This window comes from Geotrypetes seraphini, chromosome 10, assembly GCF_902459505.1.
Source record: "Geotrypetes seraphini chromosome 10, aGeoSer1.1, whole genome shotgun sequence".
In the NCBI taxonomy this organism is placed as follows: domain Eukaryota; kingdom Metazoa; phylum Chordata; class Amphibia; order Gymnophiona; family Dermophiidae; genus Geotrypetes; species Geotrypetes seraphini.
Genome location: NC_047093.1, coordinates 68,815,311 through 68,833,612, shown reverse-complemented (window position 1 = coordinate 68,833,612; position 18,302 = coordinate 68,815,311). Strand labels below are relative to the sequence as shown.

Below are 18,302 nucleotides of genomic sequence, written 5' to 3'. Positions count from 1 at the left end.
CTTTCAAAACCATGTAGATGATTAAACACAGATTTTAAACATACACATGTTCAGTCTGAATATTCTCCTCCCTCATTACAATTAAGAGCAAGTACGTGGGTTTCCACATCACCACTACTTTGTTGCTTTGAGGGGAAGGTGTTTCCAGGGCTGTTTTTGGCCAGAACTGGAAAAGAATAAACACAGATTGTATTTCAAATCTACACACATTACTTTCAGCTGATAAAATACCCTCAGAGAAGGCAGGTGCAGAGCCACCTATGGTAAGTTTCAGAATGAAAGTATACAGTACCCGCACTTTCTCTTTGAATCTCAGTGCAAAATTTGTGGATAAAATATACCTGTGGCCTTTGATCTAGATTGGCAATGTAGAAACAGTTTGACCGAAAACAAGCCCTATTCATGGACAAGAGGGAGTAGAGCCAGTCAGCCTTGGTTAGAAGAAATACCTATCAACGCCACGTAGCCGTCTTTTCTTTTGAGAAGTGGATTGTCCATTGAAAGGTATCACAACCCATTTAAGCTGCCACAGCAAGCGGAACAGGTGGGCAGTAAAATTGCAGTGCTTCTTGATAATTTGCTGGGTGATATTCAGCTGCAGGCAGATTTGTGCCCACATATTGCATCTAAGTCAAAGTGGGACAGGACGCTGGGGAGAGTTTTATGCTGTTTCCGCATGGGAAGTTACCTCTCCCGATGACGCTTATAGCGAAGCTGGGTAGAAGGGCTGAAAGCAGCATATTCATCATCACAAGCATTCATTAACATAACCCAGAAAAAAAAAAGACGACTTCAGATAATTCAAAACACTGCAATAAAATTAATTCACAAAGCTAAAAAATATGATCACGTCACCCCATTATTGATTAAATCACATTGGCTACCTATTTCCCACCGTATTACATTCAAAATTATACTGTTAGTACATAAAACTCTGACTTTCAATGAACCGCAATTTATTTCTAAAATGATCATTCCATACAATTCTGTACGTTCCTTACGATCATCGGCTTCGAACTTATTATCTATCCCCTCCTTGAAAATTATTGGTATAAGAAGAAACAACATTTTTTCAGTTATGGCACCCACGTTGTGGAACTCATTACCAAATTACATAAGAATAGAAAAAGACTTACAAACATTTAAAAGATTTTTAAAAACTTTTTTATTTCAAGATGCATTTGAACACACGACATAACACACATAAACTTTTACACATTTTATTACAAACATTGGAATTTTTTCCCCTCACCCCATATTGTGTTTTCCTATTCATGTAAATTTCAATAGATAAAAATGATGTAACTTTTCCCTCCTTTCCTACCCAGTCATGTTATTTTTTTGGCCTTAACTGTATTGTATTGACTGTTTCTTAACATTTTGATTATGTTTTGTATTGTCTGTAATAAGTCTAATTTGTCAAAATTATATGTGAAACCACCATCTGTGGCTTTTAGAATGTACATCGCCTAGATATGACGATAGGCGATTCATAAAATGCTAATAAACTTGAAACTTCACACAGATTTGTCCACCTGCAGAGCCGCTGAAAAATCACATAAGATCTAAGAAATTTGGCTAGGGGCACTGTATTACCTGCTACTAAACAGATAAGTTCATTGCCTTGGTCATATGTATTACTTACTGCCCATGTGAGGGTAAGGGGACATGGAAGTGTTATGATGGTCCCCAGTAACAACTAGCAGTGATTCTCATGCAGTTGGAATGGGACTGAACACTTCACATATTTAAAAGCATAAGGCTGTATATTGAAATTTAAAATAAAACAATATTTATTGAAACATATCCTATACCAGGGGTGCCCAATAGGTCGATCGCGATCGACCGGTAGATCGCCAAGGCAAAGTGAGTCGATCGCGGAACCCATCCCGGGCTCCGTGATAGACTCGCATTGCCTTCACAATCTACCAGGCCGATTAGCCTTCCTCTCCCCGACGTCAATTCTGAGTAAGTGTATAGGATTTATTGAAATTGGACTCCTATTGTTTGGATGACCCACATATTTAGTGCCAGTCCTTATCTGGGAACCCATATTGAGTATCTGGGCTTATCATCAAGGTACTGGCAAAATTCAATACCAGCACCTACCTGGATAGCTCTCTGACAAATAAAGACTATTATTTGTGCTGTTCCGCTTGCTCAGATAGTTATCTGGGCACTGTCATTGAATATCACTGGTAACCGGGTAACTTCCGGGCCCAAAGAGTGCCGTGGCAATCATAGCAGGTATTCAGCAACACTTTCTGATAAAGTGCCACTGAATATGGTTATAGTTATTTGTATACCACCTTTTCTCCATGGATACAATATATTGACTGTCCCAGCAAGCTCACAATCTAACTGAGGTACCTGGGACAATGGAGGGTTAAGTGACTTGCCCAAGGTCACAAGAAGTGGCACTGGGATCAAACCCGCAACCTCAGGGTACTGAGGCAGTAGCTTTATCCACTAGGCCACTCCTCTACTTAGAAGCCATTCCACTCGGTTAAACCCCACTGATATCAACCCCTAGATTTTTAAGCTTTAGATTTGAAAGGATTCACATTTTCCTCATTAAAAGTAACTTTAAAGCACTGTACTGTGCAGAATATTGATGCCCTTTTCTAGCATATAGTTTTTGAAAAGGTCACCACAATATATCCTGTACTAGAAAGGTATCATTTGAAGTGCTATTGATTGGTAATAAATCTCTAGCTGGCCACAGCACAGTAACATAGAAAGTGATCTGAAAATGGAGTTCTTCTTTGTAAAGAACTTATCCATGATAGTTGAATGCTTGGTGGGCATGCTCTCCTGTTAAGCATAGCCACACCCCTTAGAAGCCCTCTATTTTTTTATCCTATTTTATTTTCTTCCTGCATTACTCGCAATTCCAGTTGGACTCTGAACATGCTGGTTATTGCATATTATGTAGGAGATAATTTTATAAAGGCAAACTCATGCAAAAAATTCTTGTGTACTTTTTCACTGAGCAGATTTCACTGGATTTTCAAAGTAAAATAATGCTTAAACTTCTGATTTGAAAATTATCCCAGGACACTCTGCGCTTCTATTTGCGCTGGCTTGTTGATGTGCTCACATTTTCTGAGTTAATTTACACATGTACAGGCATCATTTCCAAAGTATTTTTGTAAAAGTGAGGTGCAGCGTGCATGTTGTAACATTTATTGTACTTAATATACCAAACTCAATAAAATTTCTTAAACTTAAAAAAAAAATAATAATAACGTTTCAATCCCTGGAAATGCCTCCCTTCATTCCACACAGACCTGTGCATATGCAGGCAGTACTCATGTAGGTGTGATCATATATCAGCTAGGTTGTTTCATTAAACATTCATTTGCACTGCTAAAGCATTGTTATAGGCACAGAAATGCTTCTGACAATTATTCTCTATCAAAAATTACAAAGCCTAGGGGGGACACTCGATAAGAACATAAGCAATGCCTCTGCTGGGTCAGACCTGAGGTCCATCGTGCCCAGCAGTCTGCTCACGCAGCGGCCCAACAGGTCCAGGACCTGTGCAGTGATCCTCTATTTATACCCTTCTATCCCCCTTTTCAGCAGGAAATTGTCCAATCCTTTCTTAAACCCCAGTACCGTACTCTGCCCTATTACATCCTCTGGAAGCGCATTCCAGGTGTCCACCCCACATTGGGTAAAGAAGATAAAGTTACGGGGAAATACTTTTAAAACCAATAGGAGGAAATATTTTTTCACTCAGAGAATAGTTAAGCTCTGGAACGCGTTGCCAGAGGATGTGGTAAGAGCAGATAGCATATGTGGTTTTATGAAAGGTTTGGACAAGTTCCTGGAGGAAAAGTCCATAGTCTGTTATTGAGAAAGACATGGGGGAAGCCACTGCTTGCCCTGGATCGGTAGCATGGAATATTGCTACTCCTTGGGTTTTGGCCAGGTACTAGTGACCTGGATTGGCCACCATGAGAACAGGCTACTGACCCAGTAAGGCTATTCTTATGTTCTCATCAGGGGATGATAAATTTACTACATAATATGGCAAATAGTAGTGGCTGGGTCCTTTATCAAAACAAAGGTTTGATCACATCGGTCAGTAAGATTAAAGTTAGGCAACACAGCTCCCAGGTTGTCATTTTATTTTTTTTACCTCCATCATAGTCCCAGTTTCTGCAGCCCAAACCCGTCTCTGCAGCAAGCCAACCAGAGTTTGCAGCTGCCGTCTTCCTTCTCTAGGAAAGGTAGTACGGCTTTGCTTTTTTCCCTTTCACTGTTTGATTCAGCTAATACTGAAGCTTCCTTGGCAACCGCACAGCACGTGGGAAGCCTTCTTTGTATTTTGCAACGTGTCAGTGTTTATGGATACTGCCCGTTCACATGGAGATGATTTATGAAAGCATCCCCCCCCCCATCTGCAGTTTTCTCTGCCTGTATATGACCTTCAGATGACTCAACACGCTAGCTCGAAGTAGCCAAAGAGCATTTATGACACAATTATAATTAAAAACAAGACTGTGCATAATTTAGTATTTAATATAGTGACTGTATATTTTCCAGACATTATGCTCTTTGTAAGGAATTTTAGATGTATGGATGTCACTATCCCCCCTCCTTATCTAACACGTAGCATGGGTTTTAGTGCCAGAAGCAGCGATAGCTGCTCGGACACTCATACTAGAGAATGACACGGTGACAAAATTCATCACCGTCCCTGTCCCCGTGGATAACCACGGGAAATAATCCCATGTCATTTTCTAGTGTCTATTTCAACCTCGGTCCTTCTACACCAGCATTCTTCAAAGCAAAGCTTGAGGGTCAGTGGTTGTGGCCATTCGTACTCTGATTCTTCCCTCTCTCCCTAAAGAATGACATGAAGATGGTTTCCCGCGGTTATCTGTGGGGATGGGAACGGTGATGAATTTTGTCACCGTGTCATTCTCTAACTCATACGCGTTAGTAAAGGAGGGGGTATGTCTAATTTAGTATACTTATGCATTCTCTTAGTACTCTATTTCCAGGTTTTCTCTTATGCATACGACTTTTCTGAGTACACAGTTTGAAGTAGAGTGGAGGAGGTGCTTAATGGCTAGTGCAGTGGCCTGAGAACCAGTGGAACTGGGTTCAATTCCCGCTACAGCTTCCTGTGACTCAGGGCAATCACTTAACTCTTCACTGCCCTAGTTACAAACTAACCCTTCCCCCCCCTTTTTACAAAATCAAAGCGCTGTTTTTAATGCCTTCCGTGGCAGTAACTGCTTCGATGCTCATAGGAATTTTATGAGCTTCAGAGCTGTTAATTTGCCATGGCTGGCGCTAGAAACCGCACTACAGTTTTGTAAAAGGAGATGGGGGGCCATAAGTACTTGTATATAATATAGTGTGTTGCAAACTCTCCAGGTCCGAGGCACACTAAACTTGGGGCCGCAGCCGGAGGGCGCATGGAAATGCGCGGTCGTCGACACGATGACTTCACATGCATGTGTGATGTCATCACGTTGATGTCCGCGCCTGTGCGGAGGCCCTTCATATGGGGTCGTGAGTCGCCAATGGGGGGAGGGGAGAGGTGCTGGTGAGGAGGACTGTCTACAGGACATACTGTGAGAGGCATGTCCTGTAGGCGGTCAGCCGGTGCCTCTCGTCCTCATCGGCGCCTTGCGGCACACCAGAAATCTCGCTGTGGCACACAGTTTGTGATACACTGTAATACTGTATGTAAACTGCTCTGATTGTAACCACACAAAGGCAATATATCAAATCCCATCTCCCATCCCTTTCCCTAGGAACAAAAACATGACTACAATGTGCCATTTTTGGCTAATTCTATTTTGTGCTTGGATTCGGTTTTACCTTGGATCCTTCCTTGCTCTACCAGCCTTCCATAAGTAGAGATAGTGAAGATGAGGCGGATGTGATGCTCTTTTTAGACTGGAATGAAACCTGGGTCTGTAAACAGTGAGGAATTTATTTTATTTTAATTTATAACTTATTTTGTTTTATTTTCCTGGGTTTGTTTAATTTCTGCTTTCTGTTTATTTCTTGCTTGATATTGTATGTATATTTATTTTGTTAGATTTACTACTCTACTCACATTACTTCAATCTTCTTGGATTTTCTGGGTTCCTTGGTAACAATCCCCCCTTTTTACTAAACTGCGATAGAAGTTATTAGCACAGGGAGCTGTGCTGAATGTTCCTATGAGCGTCAGGAGCAGCACGGAGCATTCAGTGTCGCTCCCTGTGCTAATAACCACTATTGTGGTTTAGTAAAAAGGAGGGGGGGGGGGTATGTTTTGAAGTTTCTCTGGGGTGTCTTTCTTCTTTCTATTTATCTTTTTATATGTGATGTTTTTCTCTTAGGCACTTTAGTTTACATTGTGAGCCCTTTTGGGACAGGGAGGGTAGTTACAATACACGTAAAACTGATACTCTATATTGTAACACCGTGAATGTTAACTGTAACCCATTCAGAGCTCTTTGGGGTGGACAGGATATAAATCTAAATCAATCAATCAATAAGTAATTGTAGATCCTATTTTTGTTTCGGGGAAAAGGCAGAGATACAAGACTCAATTCATCATTGGTCCATGTAACTATTTTGTAATCTATTACTTTTTTTACTTATCTAAAAGTTAACAAATTTGTTTATTTTCAAACCATTTTATTTAACTTATCCACTTATCTTGGATAACAGGACCTTGGCAGATGACTTTCAATAGATCGCAGAGAGGTAGCTGCTGTGCTACATACAAAACCCCGACTCTGAGCAGATTGTTGTTGCCATGCCATTCCAGCAAGGTTTTAAATTAGGACTGTGGATATCTGCCATTGAATGCTCCACACTTTCTTTCAAAATTCACTTTGAACAGTCATTGTTCAGACTGCTGATGCAGGCACTCTAGCCGAAACGCAGTCCGTGACAGAGTCATTGAAGAATGCAATAAAAGAATTTCTGACATCTGCTGTTGACCCTTAGCATCACCTCCACTGTGTTGTTTGTGTTTGCTATGTGTGGAAAACTATTCTGTTTTGGTGTAGATCCTCCAAAACACAGTCTGTCCTCCAGATGGTAGCACAAACCATTTCCACCACTTCTCCGCAGAGTGTGTGTGTGTTTCAGGAATGACCTTAACTAAATATTATTATGTCATAGTCTATTTTCAAGTTCTTCCATTTTATTCTGTAGTGGGGTTTTCCCCCATCACCGCTAATTTATGTTCTATGGCTTGCACAGCCCATATCTTTTCTCCATGCTCCTCATTCTGCTCCACTTCCTAAAGTCTCTTATTTCTCACCTCTAATTTAAGATTTGTCACTATACTGCACTATCTGCCTTCATAGATGTAATTTCACCTGTCAGTTTTTCCGAATCATTGCTGAAAGTCTTATCAGGTAAAGGAGACTTCTGGCATTACATGCCCTGTTCGCTTGCCTGTTTCCCACCAGCTCTACTTTGCTGCATATCTGCCATCTCGATGCTGTCTTTCAAACTGCTCTCTCCATTTTCAAATTCAAAGTTTCAGAGATCAGCAGTTTTCAGATGAGCAGTTGCCGTCCACTCCAGCTCGATAACAAGTAAACGCTTCCTACTACATTGTGATGCACAAACAGGGTCTGAGAGAGTTATTTCTTGGGTCTGAGCACAGAACTCAGTCGTCAACTGTTTACCAGGTGAATGACATCACTTCCTTCCATCAAGAGGCTTTTTAACTAAAGTGCACTAAACAGAGACAAAGGGCTTTTAAATTAAAGTGTGTTAAACAGGGGGCAATTCTATAAGGAGGGACCTGGATTTAGGTGGCAGAAAACATATAAGTGGTGGTACTCTAGTCACTTACATTTATAAATGATCTCTTATAGAATACAGATTAGTGACATGGCTTTAATGGTGCCCACTTTACTAGTCATTATGGGTGCACTTTGGGAAGAGCACATATGTACATACATGGATTATAAGCATGTTCATATATACATCTAAGTGTAGGCATTTTCAGTAGCTATAAGGTTGGTGTAATTGGTCACCGCTGTACAGTATGTCTGCAATCTCCTCCACTTATGCTAGTATTCTGTAATAATAATAATAATAACATTATATACCACAGGACCGTGAAGTTCTATGCGGTTTACAATGATTAGAAAGATGCTACAAATTGAGTGGAACATGCATAGTTAGAGATTAGTGGCTAACAGTTTAAGGGATCAGATTTATGGGAGGAATAGATGTCTACTTTATGTAATAAACTTAAAATAGGCACTATACCCAGTAATAGGTAGCTTGAGTCAATCATGGAAAGGGAATAGGGGGCAACAGCTGCATTCAGATATCATCAATTGGAATCTCTGACTCATGGCAAACTGTGGATAGGTTTCCTTATGGAATGACGCACTTCTGCTCTTGTGGTTAGCCAGTACTTTTGAGATACAAGACTTATTCCATTTGCTTAAGAACAAGTCATCTGTTGTAAACTAGCACGTGATTTTAGATGAGGTATATGATGATAGGAACCTAAGTGAAATTCTTAGTTGATATAGTGCTTGGTAATAATTTAAAGGTACAAGACACCACTTCTGCTGTAAGATCTGTTGTTCATTTTTAAGTCTAGCTGGAAGAGCATACTTTGGTCTTTTTACCTCAGGAAGGTACCATGGCAAAACCCCAGCATACTACTACTATTAATTATTTCTAGAGTGCTACCAGATGTATGCAGCGCTGTACAGAGTCACAAAGGCGACAGTCTCGGCTTGAAAGAGCTTACAATCTAAACAAGTCCTCAGCATCTTTCAGTCTTACAATTCCCGCATAGACTTCCTTCTGTTCAAATGTGTTCTTGTCTGACACCAGAATGCATCAGACTGGTTCATAGACAATGGCACAAAAGACAATGGCGCGCCCAGACAATTGAGCGCAGTGTGGAGGCACGCGCCGCTCAAAATTACTGTTTTTAGGGGCTCCGACGGGGGGGGGTTTGTTGGGGAACCCCCTACTTTACTTAATAGACATCGCGCCGTCGTTATGGGGGGGTTTGGGGGGTTGTAACCCTCCACATGTTACTGTAAACTTAACTTTTTCCTCAAAAACAGGGAAAAAGTGAAGTTTTCAGTAAAATGTGGAGGGTTACAACCCCCCAAACCCCCCCATAACGACGGCGCGATGTCTATTAAGTAAAGTAGGGGGTTCCCCAACAAACCCCCCCCCGTCGGAGCCCCTAAAAACAGTAATTTTGAGCGGCGCGCGCCTCCGCGCTGCGCTCAATTGTCTGGGCGCGCCTTTGTCCCGGCGCGCTTTTGACCTGACACCCATCAGGCCAGGAGTCATATTTTCTGATTTCAGATAGTTTTATTAGTAGCACTGGAAAACTAATTCTCATAATACGTGTAGAGCTGATCATGTTTGACAGCCATTATCATAGGATAAACAAGTCAATCTCCTAAACTGAGGAAAGGGACAGTATGAGACTCCCACATTGGAGCAACTCCTCCCTGAGGAATTTCAAGCTTGAGCCTCAAAAGAGGTACACTTGGGAGTGACAGAGAACTGTTTCTTCATGAAAAGCTTGGTAGAGCCTTCCAGTGGGGGGCAAAAACCTTAAGGCACTATTTCTTATAGTGTGTTAAGGTTTTGCAATTAGTATGCATTTATTGTAAAGTTAAGGCAACCATGCAATGCATGCAGAGCAGTGGTTGCTACTGTGTGTTAATAGTATGGGTTATCTGTTATACATATCTGTTATTATAACAGTTAACATGATAATGACTGAGCTAACTACAAGGTACAGTTCCCTTTCCATTCCTCAGCTCCACCCCCCCGGTCAATGGCAGTATAGTAGAATCTCAGTTAACTGGCACTCTCACCAGCAGTAGTGGTCCTGAGCCACAAACCCCCCTTCCCTCCCGCCCTGAAGCACTAGCGTGGCAGTGGTCCTGAGCCACAAAACACCCTCCCTCCCTCAAGCTTTGAAGCAGCAGAAGGCAGCAATCCTGAGCTGTGAACCTCCCCTCTTGCCCTCCCGCCCCGAAGCAACAAAAGTGGTAGTGGTCCAGAGCCACAAACCCTCCCTCCTGTCCTCAAGCAGCAGACACAGGTGGTGGTCCTGAGCTGCAAATTCCCACCTCCCTCCCTCCCTTACCCAAAGTGGCAGCCAGTCAGCAGGAGGCAGTGCTTAAAATAGTCTGCTCGTGGCCAGTCCTAGTAAGGCCTGTCCTCTGACGCTTCAGAAGTGATGCATCAGAGGAAAGGCCCTGCTAGGGCTGTCTGCGAGCAGCCTATTTTGAGCGCTGCCTCCTGTTGACCAGCTGCCGTTTCGGGTAAGGGAGGGAGGTGGGAGTTTGAGGCTCAGGACTGCTACCTGCTTCTGCTGCTTCGGGACGAAAGGGAGGGAGGGTTTGCGGCTCAGTAACTCTCAGGCAACCAGAAAACCAGTTATCTAGCATCCACCAATCCCCATGCGTGCCAGATAACTGAGATTCTACTATATTTAACCTGGCAGTTTAATATGTGCTGTTAATGTACTGAGCTAATTGTTAGTGTGGTGCCTTGGCTTTTAACATGTTTTAAAAACCTCGTTAAACACCTAATGCAGCTTAGTAAATAAGCCCTTAAGAGAATCAAGAAAACATAGGGCAAGATCTTTAAATACAATAAAATGAGCTACCTGCAGTATGGACAGACTAGAAGGATCTTGTGGTCCTTATCTGCTAATCGTCTCTGTATATACATACTGGATGCTCTTCTTGCTCAAGGTGTCTAATAACTTCAGCGTAAAGTGGCTGAGTTTTTCTTCTCGTTGTAACACATAAAATAACTACCCATTATAGTTTGGTAATAACTTTTGATTGTACAGTGCTCCAGAGAGAATTTCTGCATGTGTTATTACTGTTCTGCCTCTGCATTCTTTGAATCGGATGATAACAATACTCATCATGCAATATACAGTACATTGAAATGCTACTTATTTAGTAACTGTGATATTTATAGCCTTTAATTCTGTTTTGTTTTTTCTTGCAGAAAGCTTAGAGACAACGAAGGAAATAACCCCAATGCTACTTCTGTTGTATTTAATTGTATGAATTTAAACTTGGACACAAATCTACAATATGGGTAAGTTTGTTTGCTTTTTTGGTCTTGATATTATCAGTTTTTAAAGTGAGACAGCAGGTTTAAGGATGTATGAATTAGTATAAAAAGAACTGGGGCATCATTGAATCTCAGTCCTCAGTGTATCACAATTAACTAAAATCTAACATGAGCCTAGGGTCAGTCTCCAAAGAGGTCCTCGTTTTCAATTCTGATGATCTTGACATTTGTGGGAGGAAAACCTTAATGGATTTTTTTTTCCCCAGCAGATCTCAGGGGAAGTCATGGATTTAGGGGAAAAAACCTCTCTCTGGGCTGAAATCTGCTGTGCTTGAGTTCATCTTCAGAAAGTTTACACATTCCTAAACAGCTGAGCTTTTTGGCTACAGAAGGAAGACATTGTTTGCTACTGGGATTTGGAGGAATTCATTTCCAGTTATAGCCGTTCACTGGCTGAATCACACAGCTCCTTTTGACATCTGCTTATCTAACTGCAGATGGGTCGCAGTGTTAAAATAGGGTTAATATTAAGAGTGGAACATAAGAATTGCCGCTGCTGGGTCAGACCAGTTGTCCATCATGCCCAGCAGTCCGCTCACGCGGCGGCCCCCAGGTCAAAGACCTGTGGCCTAACCGAGACCAGCCCTACCTGTGTTTGTTCTGGTTCAGCAGAACTTGTCCAACCTTGTCTTGAATCCCTGGAGGGTGTTTTCCCCTATAATAGATTCCGGAAGAGCATTCCTGTTTTCTACCACTCTCTGGGTGAAGAAGAACTTCCTTACGTTTGTACGGAATCTATCCCTTTTTAACTTCAGAGAGTGCCCTCTCGTTCTCTCTACCTTGGAGAGGATGAACAACCTATATTCATCTACTAAGTCTATTTCCTTCATTATCTTGAATGTTTTGATCATGTCTCCTCTTGGTCTCCTCTTTTCAAGGGAGAAGATGCCCAGCTTCCCTAATCTCTCACTGTACGGCAACTCCTCCAACCCCTTAACCATTTTAGTCGCTCTTCTCTGGACCCTTTTGAGTAGTACCGTGTCCTTCATGTATGGTGACCAGTGCTGGATGCAGTATTCCAGGTGAGGGCATACCATGGCCCGGTACAGCGGCATGATAACCTTCTCCGATCTGTTCATGATCCCTTTCTTAATTATTCCTAGCATTCTGTTCACCCTTTTCGCTGCTGCTACGCATTACGCAGATGGCTTTATTGACTTGTTGACCAGTACTTCCAGGTCTCTTTCCTGGGAGGGGGGTCTCTCTAAGTAACGCCCCGGACATAGGATTTTTGATACCGACATGCATTACCTTACACTTATCCACGTTGAACCTCATTTGCCATGTCGCTGCCCATTTCTCGAGCGTGGTTATGTCACGTTGCAGATCTTCACAATCCCCCTGCGTCTTCACTACCCATCTTTCTCAGGGAGGAGACCATACTAGAAAGTTTTAAAGGTTCCCTTAAAAGTTTTCTTTTTAAGAATGCTTTTGATATTTATGACTAGAGCACAATCACTCTATGACAAGAGCTCAGCCCCACTCAAAAAAAAAAAATGAATAAAAACTTTTTAACATTTTTATTTTTACATTCCCCCCCCCTCGTTCAGACCTCAAATGTCTTTCTTTACTTTAAACATTGTATTTCTTCCCCCTCTCCTTATGCCTCTTCCCCCCCCAGTAAGTCTGTTTCACGTCTATTTAAGTAACATAGAAACATAGAAACATAGAAGATGACGGCAGAAAAGGGCTATAGCCCATCAAGTCTGCCCACCCTACTGACCCATCCTCTTAAGTCTATACCTAGCGACCGATATTCCAGTTCGACCCTCGTAGGGATCCCACATAGGTATCCCATTTATTCTTAAAGTCCAGCACGCTGCTGGCCTCGATCACCTGCGCTGGAAGCTCATTCCAACGGTCAACCACTCTTTCTGTGAAGAAATACTTCCTGATGTCGCTATGAAATTTCCCGCCTCTAGTTTGAGCGGATGCTGTATGTTGTATGCTGTATGCTGTATGTTGTATCTTAGTTGTATCCCTCATTTTTTTATCATTGTACAACGCTTAGAAATGTTGATAAGCGTTAAAATAGAATTTTAAATAAACTTGAAACTTGAGTAGTCTAATGGCTAGAGCTGCTGCCTCAGCACCACAAGGTTGTGGGTTTGATCTCAGCATTGCTCCTTGTGACCCTGGGCAAGTCACTCAACCCTCCATTGCCACAGGTACCATAGTTAGATTGTGAGCCCACTAGGACAGATAGGGAAAATGCTTAGAGTACCTGGCTATTATTCAATTTAAACTGCCTAGGGTGAAAGCCTTATAAAAGCAGCTATTAAATAAATAAATACATATGATTTTACTGGTACTCCCTCTGTTTACAATGTATAGTACAGTCTGTGTTGAATTTTCATACTTATTGAGATCACAACTTTTGCAGATATTCATTTATTTCTCTATTTCTTTGTATCAGATATAAAAAGCAGCTAAAATAATGCAATAATATTACCCATTTTAAACTCAATCAACACCAAATGGCACAGATCCTTTTAAAATTCACCAGGATCTAACTCCTAACACAGTCCTTGTGGCAGTCTTGTTCCAATGAGGGGGAGAGTGTGGCGCAGTGGTTAAAAGCTACGGCCTCAGCACCTGAGGTTGTGGGTTCAAACCCACACCGATTCTTGTGACCCTGGGCAAGTCACTTAATCCATCCATTGCCCCAGATATATTAGATAGATTGTAAGCCCATCAGGACAGACAGGGAAAATACTTGAATAAATTCATACTTCCCTGGGAAAACAGTATAGAAAATTGAATAAATAAATGATACACGCAGTGCTTCACCAGTCTCATTTTTTAACCAGCTGCAATCTGTCATTATAGTAGTCCAAACTTGGAAAAATAATGCATGAGCTGCTGCAGTCAAATCCTCTAATTCTAAATATGGTTGGTGCTTCGTAGTCAATATGAAGCAATGCAAATGACCTCTGGATTACCTTATTGATATGGTCGCTTCTTTTTTTAAACCATAATTACATTCATACCTCTAAGTTAGGCATGGATGTCTTAAGATATACTTCTCAATTGGTCAAGTTGGGGGTGGAGGAGGAATCAAATTGCCTGAGTAATAAAAGCCCAATTTTTCCTAAAATTAAATTTCAGTTCTTGTTGTCGAAAGTGTATCCATCAAAAATAATTGCAGTAGCTCAGAGATAAACAAGCTTTTATTACTGTTCTTTATAAAATATGCATTGTGAACATCTTGTAAACCACAACTTCTTGAAGGTCTTCCTGGAGTTGAGTATCTATGATCTAATCCTGATGGGAGAATAAACTAGAGCAGTGTTTTTCAACCGCTGTCTAGTGTGCCGCGAGATGTTGCCTGGTGTGCCGCAGGGCCGCCATCAGGGCAGTACTACCAGTCCTGCATTCAGGGGCCCGGAGCTGACAGGGGGCCCGAGGCAGGGGCGCCAGTAGCTCGCCAAGGCAAAGTGAGTCGATCACCCAGGACTCACTTTGTCTTGGCGATCTAATCTATCGAGCCGATAAGTCTTCTTCTCCCCGACGTCAATTCTGCAGTCGGAGAGGAAGTTCAGGCCAGCCAATCGCTGCCTGGCTGGGCGGAACTTCCTCTCCGATTGCAGAATTGACGTCAGGGAGAGCATGCGTCGGCTTTGGGGCCTGTTATCCATTGGTGGGTCCTGTTCCCCAATGGCAGCGGCAGTGGCAGTGGCTTGGGGAACGGCAGGGAGAAAGAAAGAAAGGGGGCAGGCAGGGAAACAGAAGGAAAGAAGAGAAACAGAAAAAAAGAAAGAAAGGTCAGGGAGAGAGGAAGAAAAAGTTGGGGGAGGGAATGAGGTGTGGAGGAGAGAAAGCATACAGGCTGATAGAAGGGAAGAAAGATTGGATGCACAGACAGAAGAAGAAAGTGCAACCAGAAATCACCAGACAAGGTAGGAAAAATGATTTTATTTTAAATTTAGCAAAGTGGAGGCAGTATTACCACAGTTTTCAAAGGAATTTGCCCAAATAACTTAATAGTTAACTGGGTAAATTCCCAGAGATGAAAACTTCCCTTCACTTACTATGCACAGTTCTGAATTTATATCTGCTGTCTATATTTTACAATATGGTCACCTTTTACTAAACCGCAATAGTGGTTTTTAGCGCAGGGAGTCTATGAGCGTCAAGAGCAGCGCTGGGCATTCAGCGCAGCTCCCTGCGCTAAAAACTGCTATTGTGGTTTAATAAAAAGGATGGAGGGTATATTTGTCTATTTTTGTATGCTATAAAAACCAAATACAGAGAGAGACTGAGAGCTGTTGACGAAGAGCTACGTGTGTGTCTTTCTTCGATTCCAGCCAGAATATCAGCTTTGTGTTCAGCCAAACAGGCCCAGGTTTCGCACTGAATAAAGTATTTTATAATTTTTCACTATTCTGTTTACTTAATATTTCATAATAAAGTAATTATAAAATACTTTCTTTGTGTTTATTTGATTCCTATTCAAGAGAATTACTTTATACATAGTCAATATAGGCACAGAGTTAAATTTTTTAACATTTTCTAATGGTGGTGTGCCTCGTGATTTTTTTCATGAAACAAGTGTGCCTTTGCCCAAAAAAGGTTGAAAAACACTGAACTAGAGAATAAAACAAAGAAGAGCATATTGCTTCATAGTGTGATTCCACCTTGGGTATTGTGTGCATTTCTGTTTGCCATATTTTAATAGAGATAAAGTGAAAATACAAACGGCATAAGAAGGGTGACCAAAATGATGAAGGGGTTAGAAGAGCTCTTTTATGAGGGAAGGCTAAATCTTGTGTGGAGTAGAATGGGTGAACAGAAGTCAATTGCTTACTATTTCAAGAAGTATAAAGACTAGGAGATGTGCCCTGAAGATACTAAGTAGGATATTTAAAACAAATATGAAAAATCATTTTTTTCACTCAAAAGTTTAATCAGGCTCTGGAACTCATTGTTGAAGTTTATGATGAAAGCAATTAGTGTAGCTGAATTTAAAAAGGTTTGACTAAATTCCTTTTATTAAAATAGACCTGGAGAAAGCTATTACTTATCCTTCAGGGTAAGCAGCCTGGATTCTAGATACTTTATGGGATCCAAACAGATGCTTGTGACCTGGATTTTTGCCACTGTTGGCAACAGGATAGTTGCTTTTGTGGACCTTTGATCTGACCCAGTACAGCACATCTTTCAATGATGCACTGCAACACATGCAAGTAAAGAATATGCATTTCTATCTTATGGTCCTAAGCTGTTGACGTGGCTACATTAATTCAAGAAATGCAGCATTAGATTAGCCTCAGCCAATCAGGACCTTTGGCCCCTCCCCACGCATCAGATGATGCATCGGGGCGTGGCCTTAGGCCGTACTCGTCAGCGGAGGAAGTGTGGAGCAGGAGGGACTGAGAACCCATCCTGCTTCCAACAATATTAAGGTACGGGGAGGGGGTGGGCCTTGCCCAGTCATCCTGCCGGCCTTGGAGGAGGCCTGGAGCAGGAGGGAATGAGCGGCCCTGCCCCGCCGGCCTAGGTTGAGCTACAGGCAGGGAGGGAGATGGGCCGGGATGGGGTTTTACATGGCAGGAGGGAGTTGGCATCCCTCCTGCCTTTTGTGGGGCATTGGCGTGGAGTTGGCGGCGCGGGGAGGGGGGCGGAATGGGTCTAGGCCGTGACTTTAAAAAAAAAACTTTTGAAGGCAAGGGAGCCTGTGGTTTTAACCCGTGGCTCGCAGTATGGGGAAAAGTGGGAGAGTCAGGGCAGGTAGGCAGCGTGTTCGGGGCTGCAGGATAGGGCAGAGAGCAGGGCGGCAGAAGGCAGGGCAGCTGGAAAGGGCTTCAGCGACTGGTCCTCAGCAGTCACTTTTTTTTGATCGGCCAGCCCAGTCAGTGTTGCAGGGTTTTCTTTAGTGAATTGCATCCCTGCCTATTTTGCATGCCGTTGCCCTCATTTGCATGCGTGGATTGGAGGATAGTCGGAAGACAGGTAAGTGAATCGGGCCGGGGCCGCTAAGGGGTCGCAAACCGATCGGTACACGATTGGTTTGCTTAGTGAATTTGGGCCTATATCTGGTCAGAGAGAAACCAATACACTGTGGTGTGACGATGTTCCTGAAATGGACTTTATTGAAAATTTAAAAGTTCCCAAAGTCTACTTGAGCAATCCACATAAAAGTAAAATAATCCACATAAAAACCTTAAGGACCTAGTCCACTGAGAGCGTGTGTAATTTTAGGTGCCATATATAGAATTTGGTGATATATGTCTTCATTAAAAACAAATAGACATGGAACTCATCTAATCTGTATTTATCACAAAATTTCAGCATTATGATTGGATCTAGGTTGTATCTGACGCAAGAAAAATCCAAAGAAATTATAAGAGCAAAGAGGAACCCATCCAAGTTGAAAGACTGACTGGGCAATGCGTGGTTTACACATTCCTTGAAGGCAATAAGTACAAGGAAGAAGACTGGGCCAGTAAAAACTTTTTATTGAAATTAGTGGAAAGATACACAGGAACCATATGCTTCCTTGAATATCTTTTTTTTCTTAGGATAAGATTGAATTAATATGTCTAGGCAAGATTGCCTCCAGGGAATTTACAAAAAATTGTCAAGAATTGATTGAAGCCCTGGTGACTGATTTCTAGGGATTACTACCAAAAAGTAAATATAGTTTGAGAACTTGTTTGTTCCAAAGATGTTAAAATTTATGGCTGCGATTTCTTTCTGGAAGAGATTGCTTTATTTCCTCCCTCAAATAGGTATATATCAAATTTGAAGTGTTATATTAAAAAGGGTCTAAAGAAACGATCCTCGCTATCTTTTCAGCTGTTGCTTGTGTCAGGAAGGCTGAAGTTTATTATTTCATGGGGGTTAATGCCCTGCAATAAAATGCTGAACATTGAAGATAATGTACAAATTCACAAATATTTCACACCCTTCCCCCATTTGTAAACATTTTAGTGTGCAGAAAATACCATTCCAGGAAGATGGGAAGAGAGAGGTGATCAAGATAGTTTTTATGGCCTGATGATAAATATGTAATAGAAAACAACAATGAAATATTCATTGGAATTTTTTTGTTTTGTTTCATGGGAAATGAATAATTGTCGGCTGAAATTGCACAAACAACATTTAGAAGTTTGGAAAAAAAATCAAAGCTCTTTACTTGATTTGCTTACATGTTACTGAATTAATGATGCACT

General features: G+C 41.8%; 2 protein-coding genes across 3 annotated transcripts in view; one reads left to right on the top strand and one right to left on the bottom strand.

The window, feature by feature from the left end:
* LOC117367811 overlaps positions 1 to 4,254 on the bottom strand; it is a 31,199-nt gene extending 26,945 nt beyond the window's left edge. Inside the window, exon 1 of one of the 2 annotated variants that reach the window (XR_004540852.1) lies at positions 342 to 476. Coding sequence is in view for 1 of the 2 variants with exons in the window: in XM_033960781.1 (XP_033816672.1) it covers positions 4,148 to 4,156 (9 nt within the window). In the remaining variant the exon portion in view is untranslated. Of the gene's footprint in view, positions 1 to 341; positions 477 to 4,147 lie in introns of those variants that run through there. The other variant, XM_033960781.1, reaches the window with a different exon arrangement.
* The window catches only part of RALGPS1 (Ral GEF with PH domain and SH3 binding motif 1), a 643,064-nt gene that overhangs the window by 99,973 nt on the left and 524,789 nt on the right, over positions 1 to 18,302 (top strand). The window contains 1 exon segment of the mRNA XM_033960779.1: positions 10,999 to 11,091. The gene's annotated coding sequence lies outside the window, so the exon portion shown is untranslated.